General features: G+C 27.8%; 1 protein-coding gene across 5 annotated transcripts in view; it reads left to right on the top strand.

Moving 5' to 3' along the window:
- The window catches only part of LOC117181604 (phospholipid-transporting ATPase ID), an 80,318-nt gene that overhangs the window by 45,111 nt on the left and 23,886 nt on the right, over positions 1–11,321 (top strand). For 3 of the 5 annotated variants that reach the window (XM_033374462.1, XM_033374461.1, XM_033374465.1), the window contains 2 exons: positions 1,539–2,280; positions 7,314–7,506. In XM_033374462.1, the coding sequence (XP_033230353.1) occupies positions 1,539–2,280; positions 7,314–7,506 (935 nt within the window). The remainder of the gene's footprint in view (positions 1–1,538; positions 2,281–7,313; positions 7,507–11,321) is intronic. The other 2 variants (XM_033374464.1, XM_033374463.1) reach the window with 1 other exon arrangement.

Below are 11,321 nucleotides of genomic sequence, written 5' to 3'. Positions count from 1 at the left end.
CAAATTTTTTTCAAACTTAAAAATTAGACTTTAATTTATGTAGTTTAATCAAGAATATTATGTTTATAATCTGTAAACTGTTTTTATTTAACACTGTTATTAATTCTAAAATAGAACATTTCATAGAATTTCTTTTTCTTTTAATAATACTAGTTTTTCAAAAAGTTAATCAGTGAATGTTCATCACAAAGTGACGGACATTTGTATCTTGACATCCATTTTTTTTTAGAAAATCACCCATTTTTGGTCGAATATTGTATAGTTTTTGAACTACTTCAGATATTAGAATTTTGTTTACGGATTCTGATGAGTTTTACTGATATTATATGAAAAAAAGATTTTCTGAAAAGTTGACCTTCTTTATCTTTACAATAATTTTTCAAGTTTTTATTTAAGGAATGCAACCTATTAGCTTTTTGCGGACTAAACCATTTTTTAAATTCAGGATCTTTTTTTTTTTTTTTTGAAAATATAATTTTCGATTTTTTCACCTAAACAATGTGTTTAAACATTTGTTTCTCTTTATCTGTATGTCCATTTATTACCTAAATAATGTCTGCTCTATTTATTTCATACGTGAGCATTGATGAAAGGATAAAAAATATTTTAGGTTGGAGAAATGCTTTTTAGATAGGTAATCTACTTAATTATATTCTCCATTTGGCCATTTTTAGGATTAGCAATTACTGTCTAAGCTTCGTAAACATACTTTTTTAATATTAATAAGAAAAGTAAAGAAGAAAATGGATTGAGACGTATGCAAATAATGAAAATTTCGAATACAAGTAAAAAAATTAAATGCAAAGAATGTATACGTCTGCTTATAGGAAACGTTTGGTTGTGATTCCAATGTATATATAGATGTACTACTAGAATAAAAATGTCTCCTGATTGGTTATCGTGGCATATAATTAAGTATAAATATCTGTAACAAATTTCTCCAAATAACGTACGTTACTTTGCATTACAGGAACAAATTTAATGAAAAAATGGTTAAAAATCCATGTTTTTTTTCTTAAATTAAATAAATTCAATAGTAAGTTACAATTTAAAAAATTAGAAAAATATATCAGCAGCAGGATTCTAGCTGAGACTATGCGGTTACAAATCCGAAGCGCTAACGCCTGATCTACCCGGTAGTTAATTTTTTTACTAAAAATGAAAGTATTCCAGTTCCTGTTAAAATTGATTTTTTTTTAATTAAAAATTCAACTGTTTGGTTAAAATTCTTTTATTTTGTTGAAAAATTGTATTTTTTAAATAAAAAATTAGACTTATTGTTTAAACATACATATTTCTGGTGTACCATGGTCGTACCATGGTCCATGTAACGCACGTGGGTTTTTAAGTTGATTTTCTGGATAGTGGCTAAAAAGAGTTTCTTATTACTTTTGCCTATTACAAGTTCCTTTAGATACATATTACTGTGAGGAGTGTTACTAAACAAAATATAAATCTCTCTTTTACTTATTGTTAATTATTCCTTTAAGATTGAAATTCTGTGCAAGCTACCAAAGTAATATTTTTCTGAATTGCAGACTGTTCCTTCGATTGATTTTTCGTTCAACACAGACTACGAGCCAGAATTCAAATTTTACGATAAAAAACTTCTCCAGGCAGTTAAACAAGGAGACCCGGATGTTCATAGTTTCTTTCGGTTGTTAGCTTTGTGTCACACAGTCATGCCGGAAGAAAAAAGCGGCAAACTTGAATATCAAGCTCAGTCACCAGATGAAGCGGCACTCGTCTCAGCGGCTAGAAATTTCGGCTTTGTTTTTAAAGAGAGGTCCCCAAACAGTATAACGATCGATGTAATGGGACAGAGAGAAGTCTACGAACTTCTCTGCATCTTAGATTTCAATAACGTTCGGAAAAGGATGTCTGTGGTTCTGCGAAAAGATGGTGCCATCAGGTTATATTGTAAGGGGGCGGACAACGTCATCTACGAGCGATTAAAACCCGGCAGTGAAGAAATCATGACCAAGACACAAGAACATCTTAATAAATTCGCAGGGGAGGGTCTGAGAACTTTGTGCCTTTCCGTGAGGGATATCGACGAAAGTTTTTTCAACGATTGGAAACAGAGGCATCACGATGCGGCACTTAGTCATGAGAACAGAGATGATAAGTTGGATGCGATTTATGAAGAAATTGAAAAAGACATGACTTTGCTGGGCACTACGGCCATTGAAGATAAACTTCAGGACGGGGTGCCACAAACTATTGCTAATCTGGCTTTAGCAGGAATCAAAATCTGGGTGTTGACTGGTGACAAGCAAGGTATGTGAAATGTTTGATTAGGATGCCCACTGAAAATGAGAATTGCGTGACCGCTAACCGGGAAAACCAGAAAATAGCTCGGAATTTGGTTGAAAACTTGAAATTTTTCAGATTTTTTTCATTTTTGCAATAATTATCGTCTTGTTCTTCGATTTTCTTGCACGAAAACAAAATCCCCTGGTGGCTTTCTACAAAATTTTCGAATTTTTATTTTTAAAGGATTTCTCTAGATGCGCCATTTTATTGTGCATCTTTTTTCGTATAGATGAAAAGTTTTAGCTTTTTTATCTTACAAATTAAAGCCGAAAAACTGACTTTAAAAAAACTCAATTTTAATCCGTTTTTCACTTCAACTCGGGCTTCGTTCGCCAGTTCTTGGAATTTTAAAACCAAATTTTCAGAAAATGTGAAAAAAGAAATTTATTAACAATTCTTCGAATTTTGTTTTAATTCCTCTTGCCCTATCAGGCGAAGAATACCCTAAAGCACATTCTCCGAAAAATTTGTTCACAAAATTCCAAAAACTGAAGAACGGAGCGCGTGTTGAAGTGAAAAATGGTTTAAAATCGACTTTTTTTAAGTCAGTTTTTCGGGTTTAATTTGCAAGCTAAAAAACTACAAATTTTTATCTGGGGTAAAAACATCTACGTTAAAATAGCAAAGATCGTTTTATATTCAAGATTTTAATGTTAATGTTTCGTTCGAAAATATAATTTTTTATTTCATACTACATATTTAAGAATTTAAAGCTTGTGTTGATAGATCATTTAAATACTAAAGTTACTTTTACATTTGAAAACGCAAACTTCCTTTTTTATATTTAACATAGCAATTATATAGGCAACCTAAAGTTATATAATTAATTACTAATCAGTGGTTTAATATATTTATAATTTAGAGACAGAGACACAGATTTAGGGGAACGAGTGTCCACATGGATTCTAGCCCAACCCCCCAGATCCCCCTCGTATACAAGCGTGGAATTTTGCCATACCCCCCCCCCCCCCCCCCCCCCCCCCATAAACTGTCCACGTGGTATATGGATGGTCCCCAAGTAGAGCATAGATTAAAGTATGATTTTCAGTCGAAAATCTAAGATATATATTTTAGATCCTGGGTAAAAAAAACGTGATCAGTTCCTACACTACGATCAAAATATTTTTCAGAATTTTCACTACGGTTTATTAAAGCATAGACTTCACACTCTTTCACCTATTTCCCGTTACAAATAATTCTCCTTTTTCCCCTATTTTCAAGATAATTTTTCATAGATACGTCTTTTCTGGTTTAAATTTCTGATTTAAGTTGTTATTGAATAGTCTACTATTGTATTTTTAGTTGAAAGTTAATTCTTATTTTAACAATTTGCTATCATATTATTGGTTCAGAATTAAAATGTTTAGATTAAAAAGTATACTATTTAGTTAAAAATAAATTATTTTGTTAAAACTTCAAATATTTGTTTAAAAACTCTTTTCTTTTTGGTGGAATATTAATTGTTTTGTTAAACATTCGTCTTTTTGAATAGAAAAATCTTTATTTTGGATTGAAAATGAATTTTTGATGATTGAGAGTTGATTCTTTTTAATTGAAATGTCTACTATCATACTTTTTGTTCAGAATTCATCTCTTGAGGTTAGAACATTGTTTGTTGGACATTCTTCCTTTTGGGTAGAAAATTCGTCCTACTAGATTTAAAATTAATCTTTCGGTAGAATTGCCTTTTTTAAATTCATATTTTATGGTTAAAAGTTAATTATTTTTAATTAAAAAATCTTCTGTTATATTTTTGGCTCAGATTTGATATTTTTTAGTTAAAAATTCTAATATTTTGTTGAGAATTACATTATTTTGTTGAAAAGTTGAATTGTTTTAATGAAAATTCATTTATCTTCGTAAAAACTTTTTTTGTTGGTTTGAAGTTCATTCTTTTCCATTTAAAAATCTCCTGTCATATTTTTGGTCTAGAATTTATGTCTTTTGGTTAAAAATTTGAATATTTTGTTGAAAATTCAATTAAATAATCAATTAGTTGGTTGAAAGTGGAATTATTAGGTTAAAAATTCGACTATTTTTTTCAAAGTAACCTTTTCTTGGAAGAGAATTCCGTTTCTTAGTTGAACCTTCTTTTTTTGGGGTAGAAAATTCGTCATTTTGGATTGAAAATTTATCTTTTGGTAGAATAGTCGTTTATTTATAAAATTAATATTTTTGGTTTAAAATTCAGCTTTGCAAGTTAAAAAAAATAAGCTATTTGATTAGAACGTTAACTATTTTGCTTAAAATTCAATTATTTTAGCGAAAATTCGTTCTTTATTTGTGGTAAATTAATTTTTTCATCTGAAAAATTTGAAAGCAATAAATTTCTACTTTAAATCTTGGGAATATGGTACCTACGTAAATGTTATTTAGAAGAATTTATTCCCCGATTGTCTCAGTTTTTAAAGCATTTCGGACTGTGAAGTCTGAAATCGCTTTAACAATCATTTATATTATATATTTTAACTTGAGTTCTAAATGATTTAATTCTTTTTAAACTGTATATACTAAATCATGAGTGGTCACCGTGATATACGCCTGTTGGGTAGCTACAATAGCGCCACAAATTTTGATCTATTGGGACTAAGTTTAAATTTCAACTCAATGTTAACAACCCTCTCAGAAATAATCGATTGGACACGATTCATAACCATTAAGAGTAATCAAAAGTTGAATCGGTTTAAATTGTTGCTAATTGTGTCAGTTGTTCCCAATCGGATTGAATTGAGTAAATGCACGTGTCTAGAATACGACTTCTGTATTTTTCGTTTGTATCACACATGACGCGCACGTTTTTAATGATAAGGTATTGAATTTTTAGTAATTTAACAAAGGTTTTAAGTACAATATTTTTAAGTACAATATTTTGAAACTCAGACTAAATAAATTATAGGTAACTTATTGCATTTTTAGTAGAAATACTTATCCAATCCTTTTAAGTTTTTTGCATTATTACAATTTTGAATTTATAAATAAGTCTGATTTAAAATTCTTGAAAATTTCTAGTTTTAAATATTTAAAATATTGAATTTGTAATATTTCAAGTAGTTTGGTTTGTAATGCCTAATCGTAAAATATTTGAACTTTAAAGGTTTAAAATTATTAATTGTATATTATTAGATTCATTTAGGTTTTATTAGGTTCAAAAAAGAATTGAATACGTGCGGAATTCATCTCAACAAGTGGTTTTCCTCCCATAAGCACAGACATTTTTTTATATTCTCTCCTTCCCGAAACACGGTGATTAATGGCCAAATGTTTCTGTAATTTTGGTCAAATTTTTTATTAAATAGGCTGAAAAAAAGTTTATTTTTGGTCTTTATATCCAGTTGTCATTCTCATAATTTCATAAAATCTTATGTAACCGTAGGAACGTTTTTCAACATTTTAGCAAATCAAAGAATAAGAGTTTAATTTTAAATTTACGAATTTTTTTAAACTTTAAGTTTGGAATGCTAAAATTAAGAAATTTTTAAGTTTAAACGTAAGCAGTTTAGAAGCCTGAATTTTAAAATGCTATTTTTGAAGTCTGCATTTTTACTAATTAAAATCAAATCGAAACAAGATTAAAAATTTCCATTTTTCATACTTAAATTTCATATGGCATAATTTTAAATTAAACGAAGTTAAAGGATTTTTAATCCATATTGTACAATTTCAAATGCTTTATTTATAAAATGTCCCTAGAAGGCTAATTTTCACATATATTACTGAACGTTTGAACTCGAAATCGCTATTTTAAATGTTATAATTAAATATTTAGAACGCTCAGTAATCAGAAACATTCATTTGGATTGGTTTAATTTGCAATTTAGTCTTAAATACTTTAAATAACGAGATTTGCAGCTTTAAAAACTTAAACTTTAAATTTTATTGACTGGTGTAAAAATGTTTTTAACCAGGAAATTATTCCAAATTTTTTCATCGATTTAAGTGGCTACCTTGCGAATAATAGAGAAAGTTGGGTTTACGTCAATAATTAGTGGTAAAAATGAAGTGATACTCTAAGGAGTACCGAACATAAAATTACGGATATTGATATAAATTGACTGTTCAATTTAGAAAGAATTTCGTCCATCAGTTTAAGTATTTATATTACAATAAACTAAAAATTGAGACAGTTGAATTAATAAAAACTTTTTTGATTACAAGATGAATTTATGTGTTCATAATTGCGAATAATTAAAAATTGAGAACTCTGCCTGACTAAAAAATATTTTATCGCTAATATTATTTTTCAATTGTTTTAATTTATTCAATTAATAACAGCCTGTCGTTTTTAAATAATAAAGTAACACTTTAATCGCTTTTCTGAAGTTTCACGTTTCTAAATCAATTACACAATCCAAGAGCGCATAATAAAAAAAACAATTTTGCTTCATTATTACAAAATCAACTTTTTTATTTTTATCGTGTATCTGATTTTATATTTTTAACATAAAATACTATTAGCACATTTTTTTCGTAGCGCCACTTTTATTTGGTAAGAATTATTTACAAAATGTGTATTTATATTGTTTCATAATATACACTGTTTCAAATTTATATTATTCCAAAAAAGTAAATAACTGTCTTCAAATAATTCTCGATGAACAAACGTGCTGCCATCACGTGGAAAATTCCAAGTACCCGATTGGAAACAATTGCAAATGCAAAATACTCAATCGTTGTCAATCTTTTTGGCATAATTAAGAAACACGATTCGGAACGATTGAGATATTAGTTATATTGTTTCTTATCGATGTGAATTGATCATATTTAGAAGGGAAAAAATCTTTTAAATATTAATTATTTTTAGGCCTTAGTATAATATTTTGGATTAAAATGAGTGATAATCACCTCTATTTTTCTTTAACTTTGCTCTAATATTTTTGAGATGCCCAATAGTTCGCGTATTAGATGGCGCTGAAGTCAAGGTCAAAGAAGTACCCTGCAGTCGTATTAAATTCACAGATATATTGTAGTTAAAAATATATAATTTTTGTATCTTGCAGAAACGGCCATCAACATCGGCTACTCGTGTCAGTTGTTGACAGACGATCTGACTGACGTCTTCATCGTAGATGCCACGACTTACGACGGAGTCGAATCCCAGTTGACACGGTATATAGAAACAATAAAAGCGGCCTCCAACCATGAGAAAAGGCCAACTCTCTCCATCGTCACATTCAGGTGGGACAAGGAAAGGTCAGGCAAATGAAAGAGACGGAGTACAATCTTAAATCTTCCATACTGCATTTATAATTTTGACCGATAACGCATTTACCGAAAGATTACCTTTCACCTTGAATGTGGCACCATGTTTTGTGTGGTTATGCTTTTTCTGTCTGGTTATGTCCATACAATTCTTGGACTGGTTTATTCATTCTACATTTGTCAAGTAATAACTTTTACATCTTCAATTCCTTAACATAAAAGTCGAGAATTCCATTTAGTATTTCGACTGTAGTTTTTCCATTGCTATTTTTCATATGGTTAATTGATTTGTATGCATATTCTATGGTAGCATTTTTCAGGGTGGCCGCTGGACCGGGAAATGACCGGGAAAAACCGAGAAATGACAGTCAATTTATTTTTTGACCAGGAATTTTAAAACTTTAATTTCAAAAGTTTTTAAAATGATTAGTTGAATTGTTACCTTTTTCAATTATGGTATCATTTAGTTTGCAATGGATAATTCGAAAATCTTCTACTTTAAAAATTTTACATTTTAGATATTCAATTTAAAGAATTTTAAAGTGCAGTCTAGAAGACTTCAACTGTAAACATAAATAAACCATTTTGAAAGTGAATCTGTACTTGAAGTATTAAAAGAGAACAAAAAATAATTTGACAAAACGAGTCGAAATTTTTTCAAATTTTAACGTTAAAAAATAAACTGTTTCAATTCGACATTCTTAGTCATTAAATATATGCAAACGTCCGATTGAAACTTTATAAACTGTTTTTAACTTAAAAATAATTTCATAATAATGTATTTGTAATTAAAGGCTTTCATTAAATTTTAAATATTGTTTCAGTGTAAAATACTCCATTTTTAATCCATTCAATTTCAAATTTTCGAATCACGAAAAAGAATAATTTTTTAATACTTAGCAATATTTGAATATTTAATATATTATTGTGATATATTTAAGATTTTAATATTTAAGACGAATTAATTGAAACAAAGTATTTAAAAGTAAACCATTTAAACTGAATTTTTCTACTCATAAACCTTTTAACCGTTAAAATTTCGAAGAGCTTTTAAACTTTGAACGTTACAATTTTCATTGTTCTTTTTTTTTCATTGTAATTTGCAAGTGAAATTGTTAAATTTTTGTGTTTAAATAACAATTGAAAAAAATATGAGTAATTTTTATAGGTGTTCAAAAGTTTTGAAAAGATTCAAAATTAATTATAAGCTTGAAATTATTTCAAATAATTTAAACGAAGTGTGTACCGACAAAATTTGGCTGTTCGTACCGAAATTTCGGAGCAAGTAGCCACATCCTAATTAAAAATAAATACAAATAAATAGATTCCTAGGAAAATTTAGAATAATTTTACATTGAGGAAAATTAATTTAAGCGGATATTCAAGAAGAGTTTAAAAGATTTCTAAAACTGTAAAAAAAAAGAATTTGGAATACGTTAAGATAAATTTTTTAAATGTTCAGGATTTTCTAAAAATTGTAGGAAAAATTCGATTCACTTCAAAAGATATTTAGAAGTTCTAAAAAAATTCAAAAAGAATTTAAAACTTAAATAAATTTAAAACAACTTATAGATTTCTAAAGATTTTTAAATAAAATTTGGGAGCTTTTCAAGGATGTTTAAACAATTTAAAATGAAAATAATTTAACTTATAATTCAAGAAGTGATCAGTTAATAAAAATTTTCAATTTTTATCATTTCTAGCTTAAAATTGGTTAAAATAATATAATTTTGAAAGTTTTAAAGTTCATTCATTCTGTAATTTAGAGCATCGAAAATGATAACGTGGATTTATATTTCTAGAATTAAATCTCAACCTTTGAACTTATTAATTTATAAAAGTTACTAATTCTAAATTTTAAATTTATTTGCATTTTATTTCAAATTGTTTAATTGAAAAGTGTTATTACCTTCCATTTTTACGTGTAAATTATTAGGCATTTGAATACAAAATTTTTGAATTCAAAAACTTCAATTTCAAAAGTTTAAAATTCAAGAGTTCCACTTTGAGTGCTTTGATTTGTAGTTTATTTTTTAATACTTCAAATGGGAAAATGTTTAGCTTTAGAGTTTGAATTTTTTAATTTCATTGACCGTGAAAAATGTTTGCGAACTGCGAAAAAACCGGGAATTTTTTTCTCCGATTAAAACGGCCACTCTGATTTTTCCTTTCAAATTCCAGATATTCTCTGTTTTTTGCATTTTACCCGTAAAGGATGTTCTTGATCTGTATTTGCATGCACCAAGGTAATATCACGATGGTAATCTCTGATCGCTGCTATTTAAATTACTGATTGAAAATTGGTTTTAACGAAGCTTTTTCAATCTGGTTGATGAGTCGATTTGTGAGGTGTTTCATCAAAGAGTAGAATCTTGGATTCCTCTCGCCGTAGATTAGAGACTAGCTTCCTTTTTTTCTGTTCTACATAAACAACTTTTATTTATATAAAGTGGATAATAATTACTTTTAAAATGCTTGATACTCACTCCTTCTCTTTCTGTCTGCTTAAATGTATTCTTAATAAATACTGGTAATAATAATTTTAATAATAACTACTACATCGTTACGTCGCTTTCGTCACTCAATGGTATTCATCCTTTAAATGTACTTGGTAATTATGGTATGAATTGAATTTTCTTAAATTACATTTTTAATTCTCAATAGGGAGTTTTCAATTCTTCCTAGCGGTATTTTGCTCGAGATTTTTGATTTGCAAAAGATAAAGGTCAAATATATTTTTTTATAATTTAGATTATTAGAATATTTTATTTTTCTATTCTTTATTATTTGAAATGTACTTCAGGTATTTACAATCAAATTTAAATTACCTTAGTAATTTCGGTTAAAAACATTTAAGTAGAAACATTATTCATTACAATCATTCATTTGCAACAACAAAAATATATTAATGACCTTGGAAATAATTAATGACTGATTTAATATGATTTTGGACCGTCTGACCCTGATGATGTCACGTATGTTTTGTTTCACACCAACAAATTCTGCTCACGAGCTTATGCTACTTGAACATTTAGATGAATTTTGCCAAATTTAACGAAAATTCTCTTTAAAAAGTTTCATCTTGGTAAAAAATTGGCATTGATTTAATTTTCTTCGTGACAACCTGTAGTTCAATCTGAAGCATACATTTTTCGAAAAAAAAAAACAGTGAATATTGATAGCAATATTAAGGAGAAATTTGATGACCTTTAATCCTGTGAGTTTCGTCCACACTACATTATTTCTTTATAAAGAAAATCCTATTTTTAATAATATAAAATAAATCTTTAAAAATATTTATACTTTTTCATTCTTTCTTAGTTTTATGTCTTAAAGACATTTATTTACAATATTTAAATATATTTAAAAATATTCTGGTTTTAAAGGTTTGTAAATTTGAAGTTTCTCCATTTTTCAATTTTCGTTAAAATTTATTTTTGATATTTTTCAACATTCGGCATTTTTACTTTTCACCAGAATTATGTCATCTCATATAATTTTAACTTTTGTGAGACATAAAACAATGAATGCTTGGATAAAGAAATGATATTTTGAAAAATGTATTTTATATTATAAAAGCAAGTATCGACATATGAAGGAATAGTTTTTCGAATAATGTACGTCATTTAATTTATTTTTTTGTTTTACAAATTTCTTTAAGAGAGTTGAAAGAGTCTATATTGCGTTACAGCTGACGAAAAAAAATTAAATTACAGTCTGTCAAGTTAAAGCGTGGGTGGCTTTACTCGCAGTCGGTAAGGTGTATCGACATGATTTTGGTGTCAAAATATTAAGAAGAGCTCCCT

Source organism: Belonocnema kinseyi, chromosome 10 (assembly GCF_010883055.1).
Source record: "Belonocnema kinseyi isolate 2016_QV_RU_SX_M_011 chromosome 10, B_treatae_v1, whole genome shotgun sequence".
Classification (NCBI taxonomy): domain Eukaryota; kingdom Metazoa; phylum Arthropoda; class Insecta; order Hymenoptera; family Cynipidae; genus Belonocnema; species Belonocnema kinseyi.
The sequence above is the reverse complement of the archived record's forward strand: the minus strand, read 5'-3'. Positions and strand labels throughout refer to the sequence as shown.